Raw genomic sequence first — 25,718 nt, forward strand, 5'->3', positions numbered from 1 at the left:
AACACTATATGAATAATAGATTGATGGTCTGAAGCATTTCCATAAACACTTTATCCTATGCTTGTTCCTTTAAATAAATTTAAGAAATTGCACCTACAGCCTTAGATATTCAAACCATTTGACGAAATGTGTGACTAAAATGCTCAACCAAACTCAGAAAATCATTGGGAAAACTAATGCACCTCCATTAGGAATATTACATTCTCAGACAGAAATTTATCCCTGCTTGACAGAACAGAACAGAATAGAAACACAGAGATAAAATTTACTAACTACGGTGGAATCTTTCACCACTGAAATTAGTAGGAGAGAAGGGGTCTTAAAACCCTCAAAGCCATAGCTTAAGAAAACAGATGATTTGATCCACAATTTATGATGATCCATTTGATCTCAACTCCTCTATTTATAGATTTTCCATGGGCTTCAAAATGTAAGGGGTTGTGGGTGCAAACCCTAATTTTGGGTTTTTTAGCCCCAGCCGACCCAAATTTTGCCCAATGCTACCCCAACATAGGAATAATTGAGTTTTACCCCTTTATCAAGACTATAGCCTATGGGGTTGGATAGGCTATTTCGTCCTGCATTAGCCATCAATTTGGAGAGGACATTACATACACCCACCAAAATCTAGGATTCCTGCCCTAGTTAAAGAGAAGGAAGACAATAATCAGGAACTCCCAGTGATAAAACTCCTTATGTATGACCATCCACCCTTATAAATTGTTGTGTTTGAATAAACTAGCTTTGTGCAACATTTTGCTTCTCAAGCTTACATTTTTTTATCACATGGATATGCTTTTGAAATTTTTGTATAGAATTTATTGTTTTGATGTAGTATGGATTGTCTACGTAGGGTATGCTATACTTCCATGCACCTTTTCATTGTAAACATGTATAATTTGTCATATAACAAAGATATATGTGCAAACAAGATTAATAATAATAAATAAAAAAGAAAGAATCAAAATTACAAACACATACTTGCTAGCTTGGCAATGCTAAATTTGCCTAAGGAATTACGAGAAATATAATTTAGATATCCTTTTGTAGCCAATTTTGTTTTAGCCTCTAATTTATTGCATTCATCTATTGGCAAGAAGACAAAAGCAAAGGTCATTTATTTGCATTGCTGCAAAACAAGTTCATTTGCAGTACAGCATACTTCATTTGGCTTCAATACAACTCACTCGAACAATGCTAGTCAAGATCATTGATAGGAAGTGAAAGTTATGAAATTTCAGTTGTGTGTGAGTTCATGTCTCCTCAAAGACATTAAGTACTTATCAACACCATAAATAGCTCTTTTTGGATGAATACAACGTTAATGAAGAAGCAATGTTAAGTTAAGCCACTTACAAGGGACTCACAAAAATGTCATCCTCCACTGGATCTCCTACCCCATGATCAAATGATGGCATATATACAGATCCCTGAGATAGAAACATTCCATATCTGAGAAACGACTCCAGTAATTAAAATATTTAGTGTTATATTTCAAGTTCAACTACCGTATGTGGTGTAAAAGTGCAGGAATAGACACATTATTATTTTCCTCGTTACTGTAAATGTTCACTGAAATCGCACATACACACACCACTTGGATCATAAGCTAAACAAAGGAATAATATTTGTTATTTGTTAATGTTCAAATAGAAAACTGAATGTAGCACAGTAATATTTTGAAATTTAAAGATCCATTTGAAAAGCAAAGCCAAAACAAACAATATCAATTTAATGATCAGCATAGAATCTTAATTCAAAATACCTGCCTCCTCAGTGCTGTGAGCCTTGAGAGAAGACGTGCTGGATCAAATGTCCATGGAGCTGAAATTGTTACCAAGAATGATCTGTTGTCAGTTTGTTAGGACCAAAACAAGCAGAACCATAGTCACCAGGATGACCCTGAGCATCCTTCCTACAAGTCAACTGTGGGTCTAATTTGCCCCACCATAGCTCTATACATAAATACGGAAGGCTTGTCTTACCTCCTCTTCTTGCATAAGCTTCCTTCGGGTCCTGGAATTTTACATGTAAAAATCTAAGATCCACTGAAAATTGCCTCAAAAGATCACTTCTCAGAGATTACAGGTTGACAATATTCCAGGAAACCTAGAAGAATTTTAAGTCCCAAGACCTTTGTTTGCAAACATGAGACATGCAATGCTAACTGACCTCCATCATATCAAGCTGTGAACGATATAGATGGAATCCATCCATTGGAACAGCCACAGCAACATCGGCTGGCTCTATCTGATTATCCATTCCATGAGTCTTTTGATGCCACAAGGCATTCAAACGACAAACCACTTCATTTGCTACAGTGGACTTTCCTGCACCAGGAGATCCAGCTAACCCAATAATATACCTGCAAAAATTATGTAACAGAATTATGACCAAAAATACTTATCATATAATATCATGATAAGTTATAACTTATAAGAGATATATAAATATGGTCTGAGCTAACAAAATGGTTATTGCCTCTTTTATTCTTTTTATCAAGCATTGACAATTTAGTAGCAAAGGTTATTTGTTGTGTCACATGATGTCATTAGTTTCTTACTCAGTCATCTAAATGTGGCTATGGAATCTCACTAGTATGCAATAAACATAAATATATAGAAATAAATATAAATAAGTAATAATTAAATAATGAAAAGACATGTCTTATCAAGAGGAAATATTTTAATAAAAGACACCCCCACTTAGGTATTTATATGGAGCCCTCATTTGCAATCATTCATCCTATTATATTCTATGATCTTATAATCTCTCATACATTTTTCATTATATTATTTTATCCACATGGATTTCTTTATGTTGTTTCAAATATTTTGGATAGTAGTATAGACAAGACTAGAGTAGTTTTTCACAATTGATAACTACTTCTAATGATATAACCGGTCCTTTCTTCACACTCCAATCATCAACTATAAAAGTCTGCACAGTGAGGCCGAATTTCGGCCCTGAGGTGGCTGATCAGACAGGCTGAAATTCAGTCCTGATGTAGCCACAGAAAGTCAACGCACCAGTCAATAAACTTTGGTTAGAGCCACAGTAAAGGAATGTAGTCAACATTGGTCAACGTCCCAATGCAAGAGGGAAATCATAGTCAGCAAGAGTCAATGAACTTCTGAAGTATTCGGCCTCCAAAGATGATCTGAACTGAAGTCAAACAGATGCCAAAAATGCCCAAGTCTAACTCAGTCAATGTAGCTTTAAGAATAAAGTCAACACAGATTCAAAAGAAGCCTTTTTGTTCTTCGCATGTGTGGTGTATCTCTCTGAAATTGCAGATCGAATTTGCTTGAGATGATGCTCCAAATGAGTCCAATCGATTCCCTATTTATATGTGTGTGAGGAGGGCTAATTAGCCCAAGCGGGGCCGACTTGTGGAGGATGAGGCTGACTTGACCACAACAAAGATTTTGAATTTTTCTCCTTGTTTTCCAATGAAAAATACCGACCACAGCTACTTAAATTTTCAACACTCCCTCTTAGCTAGTGAGGTAGTTTTTCATTCTCTCAAGATCAATCTTCCTGACCAATTCATAGGTCTCACAGTTCACAGCCTAAGGAAGAGATTACAATCCAAGTCTCTCTTTTTGTCAAGATCAATTTCCCTGACCAAATCAAAGGTCTCACAGCACATAGCCTACGGGAGAGATCATTAGTCTCATCATAAGGAAAGATACATAGCATCCATTTCATCTCAAAGCATCTCCCTGACCACAAGGTCTCACAGCACACAGCCTAAGGGAGGAATCATCAAATCAAAAACATCTCTTGGACCACAAGGTCTCATAGCACACAGCCTACAGTAGGAATCAATAATACATCTCTCGGACCACAGGTTCTCGCAGCACACAGCCTACAAGAGGAATCACTAGTACATCTCCTAGACCACAAGGTCTAACAACACAGCCTACAGGAGGAATCACCAGTACATCTCCCGGACCACAAGGTCTCACAGAACATAGCATATGGGAGATGGTCCATAATATGATGCTATGTAATCAATGCTCCCTCTCTTTCTCTCAGAGAGGGGTTCTCAACAACTCCAAGTTGTTCTCTGAAATAACCAAACTTCATCCGGGTCAACGGCTTTGTCAACACATCAGCAACTTGCTTATCAATAGGAACATATTCAAGCCTCACAGTTCCTATTTGGAAAATATTCCAGAAGTAGTGATATTTGATCTCGACGTGCTTTGATCTGTCATGGAACACTGGGTTCTCAAAAAGCTTTACACAACTTTGATTATCACAATATATGATGGTCGGCTCCAACATTTGATCAAACAAACAAATTTCAAAACCATATAGCCTCACAACAGACTGAACTAGCAGCAATGTATTCAACTTTAGTTGTACTCAGAGAAATAGAGGTATGTTTTCTACTAGACCAAGAAACCATAGCGGATCCCAAGCTAAAACAATATCCAAAGGTGCTCTTTCTATCATCAAAGCTACCAGCCCAATCAACATCAGAGAAACCATACAATTGCCATTCTCCATTAGAAGCATACATTAGACCATACTCAATGGTACCTTGCAAGTATCTCAATATGTGTTTAGCTACAACCCAATGTACACGACGAGGCTCAACCAAGAATTGGCTCAATGTATTCACAACATAACAAATATCAAGCTTGGTGTTCACAAGATAATTCAGCGAGCCAATTAATTTGTGATACATAGTTGGATCAATCAAATCAAAATCACTATCCCAAATCTTCTTCAAATTCGTCACCATAGGAGTGTCCATGGACTTGCAGTCCATCATGCCAAATCTCTACAAAATCGAAACAATGTACTTGCCTTGGCCTACAAAGATGCCATCAGGCTTTTGCCAAATTTCCAATTCCAATAGTAATGCATGCTGTACTCTAACGATTATGCTTTTTTGCCCTGCAAGTTATGGAAATTTCGGCTATATTTTGAAAAAATTCGGCAGGGATTTTTGTAAATCCAATAGTTGTCAAACTTCATAATTTTAGGTGCCCTAGAGGTTTTTGATGGTGCTGAATCCATTTCCACCATCAAAAACATGATTCAAACACTGTATCTACAAGATTTTTTGAAATTTTTTTGCCCGGGTTCTGGCCACTTTTGGTTGTCCGGGCAATTCCTCCGCCTCCATAAACGACTCCATAATGCATTAGGCCAAGATCCTTCATCTCGAATTCAGAAACTAGCTCCCTCTTACACTGGACAATCAATACTTCGACTCTTATCAGAAACAAGTCATCTACATACAATAGCAATATTAGGGGTTCACTTTCAACAACTTTGAAATGCAGGTTTGGATCAGCATCGCTCTTCTTAAAGCCAAGACTCAATAGATAACCATCAATATGGGAGTACCATGCATGAGGGGCCTGCTTCAGGCTATACAGGGCATTCTTCAATTTACAAACATGTGTCTCTGTTAATTTTAGGAAACAATGGTATGTTCAATGCTTTAGAGCAATTTTACTTCAATTTCTTTATTAGCCTAGTATCAATATTCAGATTAGCAATCACATCAACATGATAGTAAAATGCAGATAGAACATAAACATAAAAAGTGGAAGACAAGTCAAGACAAGAGGACACAAGATGTGGCACCAGCCAAGGACAAACCCCAATGTGGGGAAACCCTTGATCAAATTTTCATTTAGTTTTCAATAGTTCAGCAGAGAGAGATAGTACAATTTGCAAATCTGATAATTTATAACAACAGCAAAAGAGCCCTAACTAGAAAAGTCAACGTTGGTCAACAAGGCAGATTTGACCCTCAGCAAATCGGTCAACTTCAATCAACTTCGGCCTCCAAACAACAAGATAAAACAGCCCTCAAAATAGTCAAATTCAGCCAAGTCAAAGTCTGGTCAAACAGCCCACCTGTGGTCAACCCTAGTTGCAGTCAACGTTGGTCAACAATGAACGTTTAGCCTTGATTTTTCTGCCCAAAAATGTGGCTTGCCCAAACACAGATAGCCCTCACAAAAACACAGTCAAAGGAGGTCAACACATGCTGGTCAACGCTTAATCAAACTGTCCAGAAATTCGCTCTCCTGAAATTTCGGCCTCCTAAAATTTCAGCCCCCTGAAATTTCGGCCTCCTGAAATTTTGGACGTGTGGAGAGAGAGATGCCCAGAAATCCGTACCCAATCAATGAGGGGAGAGAGAGAAGTGTGAAGATGAGTGTGTCCAAATGAGGCTAAGGCATCATGTATTTATAGCAAATGTTGAGGATGAATAGACATGACTATTGGGCTTCTGAGCCTACATAAGTTTGTTGATCAACCTTGACAATGTAACGAATAAAATATATAAATAATATAAATATAATGTAAATGATAATAATCATAATTAATTATTAGTTAAGTAGTAATTAGGTTGAAGAGGCATGTCTAATAAGACATGACTCTTCATGAAGAGACACTTGCGTGGTATATAAGCAAGCCTCTTGTTCTCATTGTAATTCATCATCATTCTTATTCTTATTCACATATTTAATATAATATTTATATCCTTAAAGGATAATTTGATATTCCAAGTCTTTTGGAGTAATTAATCTTAAGAAGGAACTTTGTTCGCTTCATTTGGTATCAGAGTCACGTTGGCTGATCACCAGGTCTTTGGCTATCAACTTATCATCAACCTCGTTGCTGTCATAATTGATGCGTTTCGCTACATATTGGGAGATTCTCCATTTTTTAGGTCTTTGGCCATTTGCTACTATTTAAAAAAATAATAATAATAAAGAATAAAGAAGAAGGGTCTATAAAAAAAAAGAGGAAAGGAAATAATATATTCTGAACAAACAAACAAAAAAAAGTGAAAATATATATATATTGTTGGCATTATGATTCTAGTATGGCTCTATGTTACAGGTGTTGTACTTGATGGCAACTCTCTTAAGTGGCAATGCTCTGTTCAGGCTCTCAAAATATGTTGGAAAATAAGAGGTACGCAGGTACACCGTACAAAAGCTGCAGACCCGCAGGAATATCATAGATAAAGTGCGTACATACCCGCAGGTTACCCGTTCATGAGGTGCGGACCCCCAGTTCACTCACTTCAAGGCAGAGCAGCGTGCTCACGTGGGGTTTCTTATGTTTGGCCCGTGGTATTTAGCCCGCCGTTCTTGATTCTATGGTTTTGGCCATGGTATAGGATCTAATTTAGCCCCGGTTTGGATCCCTTGTATTGGTTATTGATGGTTTTGTCCCATGGTGTGGATAAGGGCTTGACTATAAATAGAGAAGGAGATCACTTGGCCAAGGTATCTTTGCAAATTGTATATCTTAAGATCTGAAATATTGGGTTATCGGTTTAAAAGCTTGATCTATATAAAAGGGAAGTTGAAAGTGAATCTATGAAGTGTGATCTCTCGGGCGCATGATTAGATCTGGGCATCTGACTATCTGTGGCACACTGGTGGACTGCCAATTCGGCCCTAATCAGAGGTTCGCAGGTGATTAACGGTGCAAGTGCGGGGGTACGCACAGCAGAAGAAGACGAAGTGCGGGGGTACGCACAGCAGAAGAAGACGAAGTGCGTGGGTACGCACAGCAGAAGAAGAAACAGTGCGTGGGTACGCAGCGCGATAGAGGTTCAGGTGCGGAAGAACAATAAAGGTACGCGGCGTGGCAGAGGTTCAGGTGCGGAGGCACAGTGAAAGTACGCGGCGTGGCAGAGGTTCAGGTGTGGAGGCACAGTGAAAGTACGTGGCGCTACAGAAGCCGCAGGTGCGTAGATACGCGGCGCAATAGCATCTGAGGGTGCGTGGCCACAGTAGTAGTACGCGGCGTGATTGAAGAAACAGTGAGTGGATACGCGGTGCAGTGGAAGGCTCTCTGCGGGGATACGCAGAGACACAGAAGGTGAAGTGCGAAGCCACGCAGTCCAGATAAAGAAAAATTGTGTATCTGTCCTAAAACATTTGTTGATCATCTTCTATTTATTGCTGCAGAGTTATGGGTTTATATTTCTGGTACTATCTTTCTGTTTACAGCATTCTGAGAAGTTGGGTAATTCTTGGAGTTTGGGTAATTTGCATGTATTTGATGATTATTTGATATTCTTGGATCCAGTTTGAAAATTTATGAAAAGTGGTCCTTGAAAGAAAAGAAGTAGGGGGTTGTAGCTCCCTTCCAGGAGAGACTGGAAAACGAGAGAGAGTTGTAGCTCTCTGCAGGTTGCAGCCTGCGTACTGGTAAAGGACTGCACCAGTACAAAATCATTGTAAAAGGAGTTTCTAATTGAAAGAAGATAGAGACATATTGCAGCAGGTGGTTTTCACCCACATTGGGTTTCCACCTTATATCTGGTGTTCTTTGATGTGACTATCTGTTTTTCTTGTTCATGCTCATTGTTTTATGGTACTGACATACAAGAATAATTCAAAGTATAAATAAGGAAGATTTATTAAAAAGAACTTGATAATACTGATTCACCCCCCTTCTCTGTATTATTTCCAACAATTGGTATCAGAGCAGGTCCTTCAGAGAAGCTTGATCGCTTGAAGGAAGATCATTCATCATGAGCAACTACGAGAGGAAAGCATCAATCAGGCCACCAATTTTTGATGGGACAAACTTCAATTATTGGAAGGTAAGAGTTACTGCCTATCTTCAATCTCTTGGTACAGAAGTTTGGGATATCATAGATACAGGCTACACTTTTCCTTCAGCTACTCCTACAGATCCGACCGAGAAGAAGAAATATGAAACAAATGCTAAAGCAGTCAATACTCTGCTGGGATGCTTATCTCAAACAGAATTCGTGAAGGTTATGCAATATAAATCCGCAAAGGAAATATGGGACAAGATTGTCTTGAGCTACGAAGGAGATGAACAGGTAAAGCGTGCTAAACTTCAAACCCTCAGGATTCAGTATGAGAATCTCAGAATGTATAATGATGAAAGTGTGGCTAACTATTTCCTTCGGGTAGACGAGATTGTTAATTGCATGAAAAACTTGGGTGAAGAAATAAAAGAGGCTATTGTGGTTGAAAAAGTTTTAAGATCATTGTCCCCCAAGTTTGAATCTAAAGTGTCTGCAATAGAAGAAAAGGAAAATTTACAAACTCTTACTATGTCTCAGCTACACGGAATTCTAACTGCTTATGAAATGAGAAAAGGAGGTCCATCAGACAGGAGAGAAGCTGCTTTCAAGGCTTCAGGCAAAGGAGACTACTATGAAGCAAGTCACGCGCCAGAAGAAGAAGAAGAATCAAATTTTGTCAGAAATCTTCAACGGGGTACTGGAAGGTTCAGAGGTAAGTTACCTTTTAAATGTTTTGCTTGTGGAAGAGTAGGTCATTATGCTGCGAAATGTCCTCATAAGGATAAGATTGACAAAGGAAAGGAACCTGCTAGATGGAACAAGAAACAGAATGCAAAAAGCTACTACACTCATGAAGATAGTGATGGTCTATCAAATAGTGATGAAGATGAACGAGGTAATGACTATAAACTTTTAATGGCATTTGAAGATGATGATTACATGGATGCTATAGATGTGGATAGCCTTTATGAAGAAATTTCTAGACTCAAGAGATGTATAGAAGAAAAGAATATGATCATTGATACTCTACAATTTCAAATTGATGAAAAGGAAAAATATCTTGAAAAATTAGAAGGTGAAATTGTTGGTCTTAGAAAAGAGATTGAGAAAACAAAGGTTATTAATCTTAAGTTTGTCAAAGGATCTGAAACTCTGGATGAGATCATCAATGTACAGCGTTCTCCACTAAACAAGACAGGTCTGGGGTATAATGGAGAAACTTCTCAAGCATCCACCTCAAAGAGTTATCTCGATGCAGCAAGAAGGAATGAGCAAAAGCACAATGGAGATCACCAGGTAAAGCAAGGACGAATTACATCAAGAACAAACAAAGACTATCAGGTAAACCAGGGGCAATCCATCCTAAGGATGAACAAAAGCTACAACCAGCCACAGGTAAAATCCTCTCAATTTGCTTCAAGAAAGGATGACAATAGAAATTACAATCATTTGGCCGGAAGATCTGATAACCGCAGAAGTTTCTTCAATGGACAATGCTTCTCTTGCCATAACTTTGGTCACAAAGCAGCTCAATGTGTTGCAAATAAAACAATCATGACTAGAGAAGCTCAAAAACAAAGAAGTATGACAGGGATTACAAAAGGGACCTATAACAACTTTTCGGCTCTTGAAAATGAAGTTGAATGTTCTATTTGCAATAACTTTGGTCATGAAGATTCTGAATGCAGGAGCAGGTTTCAGCAGACAAAGGAACAAGCCTCAAGCACCAAAACATGGAGAATAAAGGAACCACAAACAGAAAGATGTGGGATAGCATTTTATGCAGAGGGACAGGAAAATCTATGGTACATTGACAGTGGATGTTCGAAGCATATGACAGGTGATAAAGAAAAACTTGAATCATATTCTGCTTTAGAAAAGGGAAAGAAAGTTTCTTTTGGAAATGATACTCCTGCAGCTATAAAAGGAAAAGGTACTGCTCAGTTAAAAGAAAAGGTCAAAGCTAGAAATGTTTTGTATGTTGATGGATTGAAGCATAATCTTCTGAATGTCAGCCAGATGTGTGATCAAGGAACCGAGGTGATATTTAGATCAAATGGATGTCTTGTTCGTGATCTTGATACAGGTAAAACAGTGATCAGAGGTGAAAGAACTCCAAATAATCTATACATATTTGAAGAAGGACAACAACAATGCTATCTAAGCAAGGATGATGAACACTGGTTATGGCACCGGAGGTTGGGGCATCTAAGCTTTTCACAAATAAGGAAAGCATGCAAATATCAGGCAGTTCGCGGTCTTCCAGATATCAAAATTCCAGACAACACCATATGCAAATCATGTCAGTTTGGAAAGCAAACCAGAACTAACTTTCCGGAGAAGGAAGGATCAGCTAGCATGCCTCTTGAGCTAGTACATACAGATGTATGTGGTCCATTCAGGAAAAGGACACCTCGAGGAGAAGAATACTTGATATTATTCATTGACGATTTCTCCAGGTTTGTCTGGTTAAGACTTATGAAGCACAAAGATGAAGCATTCGAAAAATTCAAATCCTTTAAAGCCTTGGTTGAAAATGAATCAGGATACAAAATTAAGTGCCTCAGATCCGACAGAGGTGGGGAGTTTACCTCAAATGAATTTTTCAATTTCTGTGAAGAACATGGGATAAGAAGAGAATTCTCTACAGCTAGAACTCCTCGGCAAAATGGAGTGGTGGAAAGAATGAACAGAACAGTCCAACAAATGGCTCGTGCTATGCTTGATGAGTCTGGAACTCCCGCAACTTTCTGGGGTGAAGCTGCATATGGTGCGGTTGTTATTCTCAACAAAACAAATGTCCGGGTGAACAGCACTCAAACCCCTCATGAGCTCTGGTATGGTGAGACTCCTTCGGTAAAGCACTTCAAAAGGAGCAAATGCTATATTAAGAATACTGATGAGCAACTTGGCAAACTTGAACCTAGAGCAGATGAAGGCATTCTTCTTGGTTATTCTCCACACAGCAAAGCATACAAGTGCTACAATAAAAGACTTGGAAGAATTGTTGATAGCATTGATGTAGTGGTTGATGAGAAGGGATACATTCCTAGGCAAGTAAATCATGAAGATATCGAAGAAGATGAAGACTACCCTCAAAGATAGAATGATGAAGAAGAAGAACCTCAAGAAGAACCAGAGGAGCAGATAAGGATAGAAGAGAAGACTCCATCCAGATATGTTCAGAAGAATCATCCAGAATCTCAGATTTTGGGGCAGAAAGAAGCAGGTGTACAAACAAGAAGAACAATTGCAGAAGCTTCAAGCTATTTGGCATTACTCTCTTCCACTGAACCACAAAATGTGAAAGAGGTATGCAAAGATGAATGTTGGGTCAAGGCAATGGATGAAGAACTTGAGCAGATCGAAAAGAACAACACTTGGGAGTTGGTTCCTAGACCAAAGGATAAGAATGTTATAGGGACAAAATGGGTCTTCAAAAATAAATTGAATGAAAATGGAGAAGTAATTAGAAACAAGGCCAGACTTGTTTGTAAAGGGTATGCGCAGCAAGAAGGAATAGATTTTAAATAAACTTTTGCTCCTGTTGCAAGACTTGAGGCCATCCGAATGTTCCTTGCTCTCTCAAGCTTTCAAAACTTCAAAGTATTTCAAATGGACGTGAAATCAGCCTTTCTGAATGGAGACTTGGAAGAAGAAGTATACATTGAGCAGCCAGATGGTTTCATTCTTGGAAATGATCCAAATCTTGTATGCAGATTGAAAAAGGCTCTCTATGGTCTCAAACAAGCTCCAAGGGCTTGGTACTATCGTTTGGACAAATATCTTCATCAACAAGGTTTTTCAAAAGGATCAGCAGATAGCAATCTTTATATAAAAGTTGAAAATGACAAATTGCTAATACTTGTTGTGTATGTAGATGACATTATAGTTGGAAGCAATGAAGAAGCTATGATTCAAAGCTTTGCCTTGGTAATGCAGAAAGAATTCGAAATGTCCTTGCTGGAGAACTGACATATTTTCTTGGTTTGCAAATCCAACAAAAAGAAGGAGGGATCTTTTTGTCTCAAACCAAGTATCTCAAGCAGATTTTGAAGAAATATGGCATGGAAGATGCAAAACCAGTATGTACACCCATGGTCACAGGATGTAGCCTCAGTGCAAATGATGAATCAGCAGCAGTGCATCAACCAATCTACAGATCTATGATTGGAAGTCTACTTTATTTGACAGGTACCCGACCAGACATAATGCATGCAGTAGGAATAGTTGGAAGATTTCAGGCAAATCCAAAGGAAACTCATCTTCAGGCAATAAAGAGAATCTTCAAATATCTTCAAGGAACTCAAAATTATGGCTTATGGTATCCTAGAGATACAGATCTCACACTTCATGCTTATACAGATGCAGATTGGGCCGGAAGCGTGGATGACAGGAAGAGCACAAGTGGTGGTGCATTCTTTATGGGTTCCAGATTAGTATCTTGGTTCAGCAAGAAACAGAGTTCGATTGCCTTGTCTACAGCTGAAGCGGAATATGTTGCTGTTGCATCTTGCTGCACTCAACTCCTTTGGATGATGCAGACCTTGCAGGACTTTCAAATCACTTGTATACCACCCATCTCCATCTTATGTGATAATACAAGTGCAATCAGCATTTCAAAGAACCCAGTCATGCATTCAAAGACCAAGCACATACCGATCAAGTATCATTTTCTCCGGGAATAAGTACTTGAACAAAAGGTCAAGTTGGAGTATGTTCCTTCTAAGGAACAAGTTGCTGATATACTCACCAAACCATTGCCTAGGGAGACCTTTGAATACCTCAGGCAAAAGCTGGGGGTTGTTGATGCAACATCTTGTTGTTGAATCTCTTCTGATGGTTGGTTGTACGCAAGGCTCATCAGGGGTATATGCGTACATGTGCTGGGTTGCGGATTGATCGAAGATCGAATGGCACAGGTTCAGGGGGAGCATATAATGCATTGTTGGCATTATGGAGGAAGTACAGAAGGAGATCATGGATGCTGGTCTGAATATTGCTGCAATATGTCTCTATCTCTTTCATGGTCATTTATGGTGTTTGGTGGATTATGGTTCTTCTTTGCAGATCTGGTTTATAGTCAGGGGGAGCATGTTCTTAGGGGGAGCATAACCCTTTGCCCTTGATGTCAAAGGGGGAGAATGACGTTGAAGATCTTGAAGTTGCCATCAAGTCCAAAGGGGGAGATTGTTGGCATTATGATTCTGGTATGGCTCTATGTTACAGGTGTTGTACTTGATGGCAACTCTCTTAAGTGGCAATGCTCTATTCAAGCTCTCAAAATATGTTGGAAAATAAGAGGTACGCAGGTACACCGTACAAAAGCTGCGGACCCGCAGGAATATCATAGATAAAGTGCGTACATACCCGCAGGTTACCCGTTCATGAGGTGCGGACCCCCAGTTCACTCACTTCAAGGCAGAGAAGCGCGCTCACGTGGGGTTTCTTATGTTTGGCCCGTGGTATTTAGCCCGCCGTTCTTGATTCTATGGTTTTGGCCCGTGGTATAGGATCTAATTTAGCCCCGGTTTGGATCCCTTGTATTGGTTATTGATGGTTTTGTCCCATGGTGTGGATAAGGGCTTGACTATAAATAGAGAAGGAGATCACTTGGCCAAAGTATCTTTGCAAATTGTATATCTTAAGATCTGAAATATTGGGTTATCGGTTTAAAAGCTTGATCTATATAAAAGGGAAGTTGAAAGTGAATCTATGAAGTGTGATCTCTCAGGCGCATGATCAGATCTGGGCATCTGACTATCTGTGGCACACTGGTGGACTGCCAATTCGGCCCTAATCAGAGGTTCGCAGGTGATTAACGGTGCAAGTGCGGGGGTACGCACAGCAGAAGAAGGCGCAGTGCGTGGGTATGCACAGCAGAAGAAGAAACAGTGCGTGGGTACGCAGCGCGATAGAGGTTCAGGTGCGGAAGAACAGTAAAGGTACGCGGCGTGGCAGAGGTTCAGGTGCGGAGGCACAGTGAAAGTACGCGGCGCTACAGAAGCCGCAGGTGCGTAGATACGCGGCGCGATAGCATCTGAGGGTGCGTGGCCACAGTAGTAGTACGCGGCGTGATTGAAGAAACAGTGCGTGGGTACGCGGTGCAGTGGAAGGCTCTCTGCGGGGATACGCAGAGACGCAGAAGGTGAAGTGCGAAGCCACGCAGTCCAGATAAAGAAAAATTGCGTATCTGTCCTAAAACATTTGTTGATCATCTTCTATTTATTGCTGCAGAGTTCTGGGTTTATATTTCTGGTACTATCTTTCTGTTTACAGCATTCTGAGAAGTTGGGTAATTCTTGGAGTTTGGGTAATTTGCATGTACTTGATGATTATTTGATATTCTTGGATCCAGTTTGAAAATTTATGAAAAGTGGTCCTTGAAAGAAAAGAAGTAGGGGGTTGTAGCTCCCTTCCAGGAGAGACTAGAAAACGAGAGAGAGTTGTAGCTCTCTGCAGGTTGCAGCCTGCGTACTGGTAAAGGACTACACCAGTACAAAATCATTGTAAAAGGAGTTTCTAATTGAAAGAAGATAGAGACATATTGCAGCAGGTGGTTTTCACCCACATTGGGTTTCCACCTTATATCTGGTGTTCTTTGATGTGACTATATGTTTTTCTTGTTCATGCTCATTGTTTTATGGTACTGACATACAAGAATAATTCAAAGTATAAATAAGGAAGATTTATTAAAAAGAACTTGATAATACTGATTCACCCCCCCTCTCAGTATTATTTCCAACATATATATATATATATATAAATATATATATAAAAAGGTTTTACATTATTGATAAAAAGTGCATAATAAAGATAAGCGGGAATCTTTTCAAGTATATTTAAGACTTTTTACGTGGAGAAGCCATGGTTTTAGAAACCAATGGTAATTGCCCGTGGTTTTAGAAACCAATGGTAAGTTTTACATTTTTACGTGGAGAACATTAACCAAGGTTTTAGAAACAACCCATGGTAATTGCCCATGGTATTTTAGAAACCAATGGTAATTGCCCGTGTTTTAGAAACCAGTGGTAAGTTTAACATTTTACATGGAGAACATTAACCGAGGTTTTAGAAACAACCCATGGTAATTGCCCATGGTATTTTAAAAGTAAAAGATATTTTGATAACATTGGAGAAAAAAGGTGTGATCTAAATAATTTTAATCGTTCAATTTAATCATTCAAATCTAAAGATTGTGACGGTACCAAGAGTCACGTCTCATCCAAAAGAGAAATTGGATACCCATGGATGGCTATAAATACAAATCAAGTGACCCTCATTTGGACATCATCATGATCATTATTCTTTATCTGGGTTTGGCTCGCAGAGGTTTGAGGCTGGGTCAAGAAGATTGGTTCGTAAAGGTTTGAGATTGCAAGGTTCAAAGCTCACACATGTGTTTAGGGTTTTGGTTTTCAGCCGCAGACATGCTTCAGGAAAATTTTGGTCGCAACCATAGGCATGCTTCAAGCAAATTTCGGTCACAACTGCAAGCATGCTTCAGGCAAATTTCGGTCGCAACCGCAGGCACGCAAGCTCATGCGTGTGGTTGGAGGGTTTCGCCGCACACACATCACTCTTTGCATGCAGTTGGAAGCTAGGGTTTGAATTTTAAAGTTGACCGTTGATTTCGTCAGTTGACTGCAAAGTTCAACAGTTAACCGCAGACAGTGACAGTTGATTACAGGCTTTTGAATCAGGGTTTTGATTATTAGCATTGTTGGGTTCATCTCATGGATGTTGTTTAGTTGATTTTGTTGGATAGGATTATGGTTGAAGATATGGATCATTGTACTCTCTTTTGCTAAATCATTCAAAGACAATCTAAAAAGAAGAAAAATTTGAAAGAGTTTTCCACACTTCCATCAGCATCATGCTTTATCTTGTAGATCCACTTTGAAGACACAATGGACTTCCCTTCAAGTCTTCAGGTCTTCAATATGGATTGATATTCTTCAATCATTGCATCTTTCCATACTTGTTCTTCAACAGCCTCTTCATAGGAGGATGGCTCAAACTCAATGATCTTGCACATCAAGGTTGTATAACCAAAATATTTCTTTGGATTCTTGTTTTCCTTGAATGTTCCATGAGCAGCAGCATGTCCTTCAGCTTCCTTCAATGTCTTTTCTAGCCAGGCAGGTCTCTTTCTAGTCTCAGGTACAGGAGCTTTTGGAGATTCAACAGGTTCATGATCAATGGATTCTTCATGAGGGGCTTGATTCATTGGTTCAGGTTCTTTAGACTTTGATTCCACATTCTTTGGAGCCACTTGTACTTCATCATCAGAGTCCAAGTGTGAACCCTTGGACTTCTAAAATGCAACATCCTCATCAAAAATAACATCCCTGCAAGTCTCAATATATCGTTGCCCTGGAATATAGACCCTAAAGGCCTTTGAATTCTCACTATAGCCAACAAAAGTACCCTTCTTCCCAGATGGTTCCAACTTTGTCCTTTTCTCTTTGGGCACATGAACAAAAATAGGACAACCAAAGATTCTTAAATGTTCAACATTTGGTCTCTCATATGTAAGACTTCTTCGGGAGTCTTATAATCCAAAATTCGATGTGGGCATCGGTTTTGAACGTAGACAGCAATTCTTGCAGCTTCTCCCCAAAGAAACATAGGCAACTCTTGATCATGAAGCATAGCCTTAGTAGCTTCCATAATGGTCATGTTCTTTCTTTCAATTGTTCCATTTTGTTCGGGGTAGTAGGGAACTATCAGCTCCCTCTTAATTCTAGCATCCCTGTAGAAATCAATCAATTCATTGGATACATATTCCCCACCATTATCGGACCTTAGAGTCTTGATTCTTCTCCCTGTAGAATTTTCAACCTATGCTTTGAATTCACGAAACTTCTCAAATACTTGATCCTTGGTCTTTAAAAGATATATCCATGTTTTGCGAGAATAATCATCAATGAAAGATACATAATACAAGCATCCACCCAAGGTTTTATCAAGCATGGGCCCACAGACATTAGAATGCACAAGGTCCAATATTCCTTTGGATCTACTATCACTACTAGTGCATCTTCCTTTAACATTTTTCCCAAGGGCACATCCTTTGCATACTCCATCATGGTCTGTTTTAAGTTCAAGTACACCTTTAACAAAATCTTTCAATCTAGCCAAAGCTTTGTAATGCACATGAGCATACCTTCAATGCCAAATTTCACTAAGTTCAGTAGTGTTGTGTAGAAGAGCTTGGATTGAGCGACCAAGGAGACGATATAGTCCTCCAATTTGTACCCCAATGACTTTAGCAGTTTCAAAAGATGCATTTTTCTTCCATACTAAGACTTGTCCATCAACAAAAGCAACTCTATATCCTTTGTCTTCAAGAGATGATATGGACAACAAATTCTTCTTCAAACCAGGAACATATAAAATATTGTTAATAGATACATTACCTCCGGATTCCAATTGGAAGGATGACGTACCAATGCCCTTGACTTCATATTTTCCATTATCTCCAAGCTCAACCTTTTGAGTAATCTTCTTTTCAGTCAATTCAGATAGATGTTCACAATTTCCAGTCATGTGCCTAGAGGCACCACTGTCCACTAACCAAATTTCATCATGACTTTCAATGGAACTTGTAAGAGCAGAATAAAATGAGTATTCAGAATCAGAATCATGTCTCCTATGCCTCCTCTTTGAAGATGGCTCATTTAGATCAGCAGCAGAAGCATGATGCCTTCCTCTTCTTTTATGATCATCATTCCTTTCATAGCCATCTCTTCGATTTTTTTGAGGACAACGGGCTCGATAGTGAAAATAAGCTTGACAACGAAAACATTGAACATTTGTTAAATCATTTCTATCTCTTCTATCTCTTCGGTCTCTTTTGTCTCAAGAGGGAGGGAGAGGTCTTCTTTGTGAAGTAGATTCCTATCTTGGAGCAGATCTAGAACCTTGTCTTTTACCAAAAATTCTTTGAAAAATTCCAAAATTAGGTCTCTTCTTATTACCCTTAACATGGGCTGCAAAGGCTTCCTCATTTGGTTCTTCAGCAGAGCAGGAACTCTAAAATGCCCTTGACTTCATATTTTCCATTATCTCCAAGCTCAACCTTTTGAGTAATCTTCTTTTCAGTCAATTCAGATAGATGTTCACAATTTCCAGTCATGTGCCTAGAGGCAGCACTATCCACCAACCAAATTTCATCATGACTTTCAATGGAACTTGTAAGAGCAGAATAAAATGAGTATTCAGAATCAGAATTGTCTCCTATGCCTCCTCTTTGAAGATGGCTCATTTAGATCAGCAGCAAAAGCATGATGCCTTTCTCTTCTTTTATGATCATCATACCTTTCATAGCCATCTCTTCGATTTTTTTGAGGACAACGGGCTTGATAGTGACCATAAGCTTGACAACGAAAACATTGAACATTTGTTAAATCATTTCTATCTCTTCGGTCTCTTTTGTCTCAAGAGGGAGGAGGAGGTCTTCTTTGTGAAGTAGATTCTTATCTTGGAGCAGATCTAGAACCTTGTCTTTTACCAAAAATTCTTTGAAAAATTCCAAAATTAGGTCTCTTCTTATTACCCTTAACATGGGCTGCAAAGGCTTCCTCATTTGGTTCTTCAGCAGGATCTCTAAAATGGATTCTTGATGGAGCATTTTCCCTTGCACTAATACTTGATGCAAAAGAATCCCAAGATCTAGGCAAACCACCCAAGGCAACAACTACCAACTCTTTGTTGGAGATTTTTTCATCGATGACCTTGAATTGATCTCTTATTGAAGTAATCATGATGAAGTGAAATGCCATTATATCATTCTTTGTCATCTTGATATTGCGAAGTTGACCCCTTAGATTGATGGATTGGTTCACATTGTTGATAATGTATAGTCCAACAATGGCATCATACATGGCCTTGGAGGTTTTATGCTCAGCAATATAGGGAATTAAATAATCCTTAACAGAGTCCAAGATGATGCTTCTTGCCAAGATATCATCTTCATGAAACTTCTTGATCAGATGGTTTAGTTACTTTACATGTGACAATTCCCAAAACATTGTTCCTTTCAAGTATAATGTCAACTCTAACCTTCCATGCTATGTAGTTAGTAGCTCCTTAAAGCTTGCTTTCAGTCTTCACGTAGGAATTCATGATGAAGATGAAGATGACCAACCAGAAATAAAAAAATATGACGAATCCCAAATCCCTCAAAGATGTTCCCAAGGTGATCTCTCAACTCTTTCTATTCACCAAAGCTCTAATACCATGTTGATTTTCTAGTATAGACAAGACTAGAGTAGTTTTGGCAATTGATAACTGCTTCTAATGATATAATGTTAAATTTGGCAACTAGGGCCAAACTTCACATTGGAGAGCTCATATGAGGCAGCTCATATTTTTCTTGGATTCCTCTCTTGGAGAGATGTAGGATTGATCTAAAGATCATCCCATTCTAACATGTACAAATGAAGTTATGAATTTATTTTGATTATGGACAAATTGTCAAGATCGACCAGCAAACTCATGTAGGCTCAAAAGCCCAACAGTCACATCTATTCATCCTCAATGTTTGCCTATAAATACATGATGCCTCCTCCTCATTTGGACACACGTCACTCACTCATCTTCTCTCTCCTTCATTGATTGGATATGAAAATCTAAAGTTGCTCTCCACAAGTGCAAAGGGAAGGGAGGGTTTTCTGTTATGGACTACGTTGACCAGATCTAACCGAAAATTTCAGAGGTTGTTTTGGACTGCGTTGACCAAGCGTTGACCTGTTTTGGTGTGGTTTTGGGTGGAGGAATTCTGTCTTAGCAGGCCGCAGATCTGGGCACAAGAACCGAGGCAATCTGACCTCCTGTTTGACCAGCGTTGACTGTACTAGGGATGGCCACAGAGTTGACTTTTGTTGACCAGTTTTGACTGGACTTTTTCGGACTATTTTGGGCTGATTAGACTTGTTGTTAGAGGCTGAAGTTTACTGGGTTTGACCGAGATGAATTAAGGAAGAAATTTGCCTTGTTGACCAGCATTGACTTTCTGCTTAGGGCTTTCTGTTTCTATTGTTTGACTGATCAGATTTTCACTGTAATTGGACAAGTGAATATTATACATTGTACTCTCTCTCTCTGCTGAACTTTTGAAGAATTATAAGAAGAATTGATCAAGGGTTTCCCCACATTGGGGTTTGTCCCTGGCTGGTGCAATATCTTGTGCCCTCTTGTCTTGGATTGTCTTCTACTGTTATTGTTTATGTTTTATCTGCATTTTACTATCATGTTGATGTGATTGCTAAACTGGATATTGATATTGGGCTAATAAAGAAATTGAAGTGAAATTGCTCTAAGCTCTAAATATAACATATATTGTTATTAATACATGATCAATGGTATCAGAGCTAAGGTAAAGACAAAACCCAAGAAAGCGTGAGAAGAGCAATCACTAAGACGAGCAATCACTGATCAAAGACAAGATTCAATGGCTTCCACATCCTACTTCAAGTCTGATGATAAGCTTCATGATAAGTTTGATTATCATGCATGGAAGATGTCTCTTGATTTGACATTAGAAGAGCAAGATGTGATGGATTATGTGCAGGGAAAGATTTCAGAACCTCCTTCTAATGCACCGGTTGCTGCTAAGACCAAGTACAAGAAGGGTGAAGTCAAAGCCAAGAAGATCATCAGGGATTCTATTCATAAGCATTTAGTTTCTTACATTTCTGATTTGAACACTTCAAAGGAGATATATGATAGGTTGGTTGGCATGTTCAAATCTAGCAATGCAAATCAAATTCTTTTCCTCAAGAACAAGCTGAAGGATATAAAGAAAGGAAGAAATGAAGATATTCAATCCTACTTCATGAGGATTACTGAGATCAAAAATGATCTTCTTTCGATTGGAGAAGCTATTGCTGATAGGGAGCTTACCCTCATTGCCCTTGGAGGACTCCCTCGTGAAAGGAAAGTGTTCAACACTACTATTCTTAACAACAACAAGATTCCAGCTTTTGAAGAATTGTTGACTAGATGCTCTCAAGAAGAAACAAGGATGATGGAACTAGATATGCCTTCAAATAGGAATGATCCTACTGCATTCTCTGCTCATGCTAAAAAGAAGAACAATGCAGGTTCAAAGAAGCAATGTCAAGGAAGGCCAGGTTTCAAAAATGGAAGGAAGGGAAGATGCTTCATTTGCAACAAGTTTGGTCACTATGCTATGGAGTGTCCTAATAGAAGGGATACACCTCATGATGATGACAACCACAACAACAACAATTTCAGAGGCAACAACAATCAAAGGATTGGCAGATTCAACAACGAACGAAAAAGGAATGCTCCCACTTCTCATCAAGGAAATGGTCGCCCTTCCAAGAGATCAAGAAACACCAGGTATGATGAATCTAATGTTGTTGATAACAAGCAAAAAGAATTCTATCTTATATCTTCCCTTTCTACTGCATCTCCTTCGGACACTTTGGGAAATTGGTTGATTGATAGTGGTGCCTCAAGGCACTTCACCGGGTATAAGGAAGTCCTTTCAAATCTGATTGAAAGGGATACAAATTTCGAAATCATCCTTGGAGACAATGCCACCTATCCCGTCAAGGGAGTTGGGAATGTTACTCTTCAATTGAATCAGGGTAACACCATTCATCTACAAGAAGTACTATATGTACCCAATCTAATGAAGAACCTGGTATCCATCTCGGCGATGGAGGACAAAGGATTGAAGGAGGCATTCATCGATGGAAAGGTACGTGTGTGAAATAAAAATTTCAAAGATGCATTTACACTTGGCTTCAGTGTTGATAGCCTATATCAAGTTGGGGGTATCCCTTTGGGAGCTATGTCTTGCGACACATCACTTCAATCTGAATTATGGCACCGGAGGCTTGCTCATCTACATTATAAGGCTTTACCCGATGCAAGGAAGATGGTGACAGGTATGCCCAAATTTAAAGTAGAACATGAAGGTGTTTGTCAAGGGTGTGTCGAAGGAAAGCATACAAGGGGACCATTCCCCTCAAGTGATAGCAAGACTATTGACATATTGCAATTGATTCATTCTGATCTATCTGGTGCAATGCCCGTGAACTCATTGGGAGGATACTTATATTATGCAACCTTTATAGATGATTTCTCTCGCAAGACTTGGATATATTTCTTGAAGAAGAAGGACGAAGTATTCTCATGGTTTTGTTCTTTCAAAGCTTTGGTTGAAAATCAAACCGAGAAGAAGATCAAAATATTGAGGACCGATAATGGAACCGAATACAAATCAAATGAGTTCAAAAATTATTGTAGAGAAGTTGGCATTAAGAGGGAGACTACTACGCATATACTACTGAGCGAAATGGTGTTGCTGAAAGTAAGAATTGTTCTATCGTAGAAGTCACTCATGCCAGGCTTCATGATCAAAGCCTTCCAAAGTTCTTATGGGTCGAAGCTGCAAACACCGCCTTGTATGTTAAAAATAGATGCCCTCATCAAGCGTTGGACTCCAAGACTCCCGAAGAAGTTTTCACCAGTAAGAAACTTGATGTTTCTCACTTCAGAAATTTTGATAGCCTGTTTATTTTCATGTGCCTGAAGAAAAGAGAAGCAAATTGGATGCTTCTGGGAAGAAAGGAACAGTTGTGGGCTATAGTGAAACTTCTAAGGCATATAGAATCTATTTGCCTGGTCAAAGATAAGTAGAGATAAGTCATGATGTCACTTTTGATGAGGATGTTGCCCTTGGGAAGATTAGTAAACTTCCTCTTCCAAGGAAGGACAAAGAAGCAGATTCTGGAAAGCAGGGAGAACTGCAAGATGAGCAAATGCCCAATGTTGAAGGACCAATGGATCCCATTGATCCACCCCCTCATGAGCCATCCTCCTCGAAAAGGAGACACTCATGGCTTAGGGAGACTCTCGAAGATGCCAAGAGACATGTTGCACCAAGGGGGGACATTTCGTGAAAGCAAGAAGCCGAATAGGTACCAAGAGTACTTAACTGCTATGAGCACCATTGTTCAATCTGAGCCTTGCACATTCAAAGAAGCTGCGAAACACTAGGGTTTGGAAGGATGCAATGAACGAAGAGTATGAGTCGATTATGAAGAATGATGTTTGGGATGTGGTCCCTAGACCCAAGGACAAATCTGTTGTCACCTCGAAATGGCTCTTCAAGATCAAGCATGGAGTTGATGGAAGCGCTGAAAATTTCAAGGCCAGATTCGTTGCTCAGGGCTTCCCTCAAAAGGAAGGTGTAGATTATGATGAGATATTTACACCGGTTGCCCTCTACACCACCATCCATTCGATCAGTGCCCTTGATGCCTCGCAAGGATGGAATCTACACTAGATGGATGTCAAGACTACCTTCTTGCATGGTTCACTTAAGGAGGAAGTCTATGTAGAACAACCTGAGGGGTTTGAAATTCAAGATCGTCAAACACATGTATGCAGGTTGAAGAAATCCCTCTATGGGTTCAAGCAAACACCTCGGGCTTGGTATGAGAGGATCAATAGCTATCTAATGAAGCTGGGATTTACAAGAAATGAAGCTGATCCAAACCTTTACTTTAAGGTTGAGAATGATAGACCTCTCATCTTGGTACTCTATGTGGACGATCTCATTCTTGTTGAAGAATCTAGGGCAATTAGGTGTAGTGTGATTCTTCTTGACTTATAACAATTTGTGAAGCACTTTTACTTTTCTTTGTTAGCTTAATCTTCTTCTTATTATTATTAATGCATGTGTGTGTTTCATCAAATTGCTACAAAAAAAAAGACAAGAACACAAATGTTGGCTCTCTGCCAAGGCCAAAACCTCTCTTCTCTTGAGAGGAAAACCCTTCGGTAAGTTTTCTCTTATTGAAGCTTCTTTCTTGATCAATGCCAAACCCTAGACCCTTGACTAGAAGATCCTCCAATGATCCAAATGGATCCAAGAACACTCTCTAAGTCTTGAAATCTATTAAAAACATGCCAAAGATCAAAACAATCGCATGCCAAGAGCCCTTAGAATGGTTGAAAAACACTATCGGGAGGCAAAAACCAGAGAAAACCATGAAATAACAGAGTATTGGAGGCGTGAACAATGGATGCACAGTAGCCATCAGATCTGGACAATCAACGGTCCAGATCTGATCGGCAATCGCAATCGGCACAAGCAAACAATGGATATCGGCACTTAACATATATGTGTAGCAACGACGATCGACGAAGTCAATGAGAACTGTCGATCAAGCGCGCAAATCGACGGCCCACGTTGCATCGCAACATCGCTATGGGAAACCACAACAGAGCACTTACAACGGCTCGGGGCATGAGCGATATGCGATTGCGATTAATCACATCGCGATATCGCAATCGAAGAGACATTATGAAGCGATCCGATGAACCGGACCCAACGGTTTTATCAATATTATTTCATAAGAATTGAGATCCGCAAAAAAACCATTTTTAATGCATTTTCGCAGTTTTCGTTTATTAAACGAAATGCAAAGGATGAAGGCCAATGCAATAAGCTGGACCCGAAAGGGTTCCTTAAAGCTATTGCATATTATTTCAAATCCGCCATAAGCCATTTCTAATGCATTTTTGTGATTTTAACATATTTCAAAAATACAAAGGAGAACCTTGGAGCAAGGCCGAAGCGACTTGCGATAGCAATAAGGACAGACCGGATAGAGGAATAGACCAGAATTAAGGACTTTCGAAGTCCGAAATAAGCAATGTTTTGGGCGGAATTTCACAATGTTGCAGCGTTCTCTGTGCAAAACAGAAAACGATCGTTTTTGGGCATTCCAAAGGATTTCAGAGGCCCAATAGCCATACCGTTATAGTACAGGTGGCCACCGCCCTTAGAAGCGTTTAGCAATGATTGCTAACGCTTAGAAAGGGGTATGAGCGGACAGAGGACGGGGAGACTGAAAGCCGAGACGCTGAAACGAACAAGCAGCGCTATTTTGGCTTTAAAGGCATAGCAAACAGAAGACAGAGCAGGCAGTGCCGAGACAAAGCAAAGATAGAGACGGAGAGTGACTCAGAGAGTCTGTGTACTCAAAGAAAGCTTAAGAGGTTCAACCAAACTCTTATTGTTATATATGTTGTGTATTGAGTCTCAAATTGAGCTCATATTGTTGTAAAAACTCTGCTTGAAGACATAATAGAGAGGCCACCAATGAAG

At 39.4% G+C, this 25,718-nt stretch overlaps 1 protein-coding gene across 3 annotated transcripts in view; it reads right to left on the reverse strand.

The window, feature by feature from the left end:
* Positions 1–25,718, reverse strand: part of LOC149142280 (P-loop containing nucleoside triphosphate hydrolases superfamily protein) — a 360,356-nt gene that overhangs the window by 224,142 nt on the left and 110,496 nt on the right. For all 3 annotated transcript variants that reach the window (XM_089449259.1, XM_089449257.1, XM_089449258.1), the window contains exons 6-9: positions 2,173–2,365; positions 1,986–2,016; positions 1,766–1,824; positions 1,357–1,430 (exon numbers count right to left, since the gene is read on the reverse strand). In XM_089449259.1, the coding sequence (XP_089305385.1) occupies positions 1,357–1,430; positions 1,766–1,824; positions 1,986–2,016; positions 2,173–2,365 (357 nt within the window). The remainder of the gene's footprint in view (positions 1–1,356; positions 1,431–1,765; positions 1,825–1,985; positions 2,017–2,172; positions 2,366–25,718) is intronic.

The sequence above is a fragment of the Pinus tabuliformis genome, chromosome X (assembly GCF_031772625.1).
Source record: "Pinus tabuliformis cultivar Carrire ecotype Pingquan chromosome X, CPIR1, whole genome shotgun sequence".
NCBI lineage: Eukaryota > Viridiplantae > Streptophyta > Pinopsida > Pinales > Pinaceae > Pinus > Pinus tabuliformis.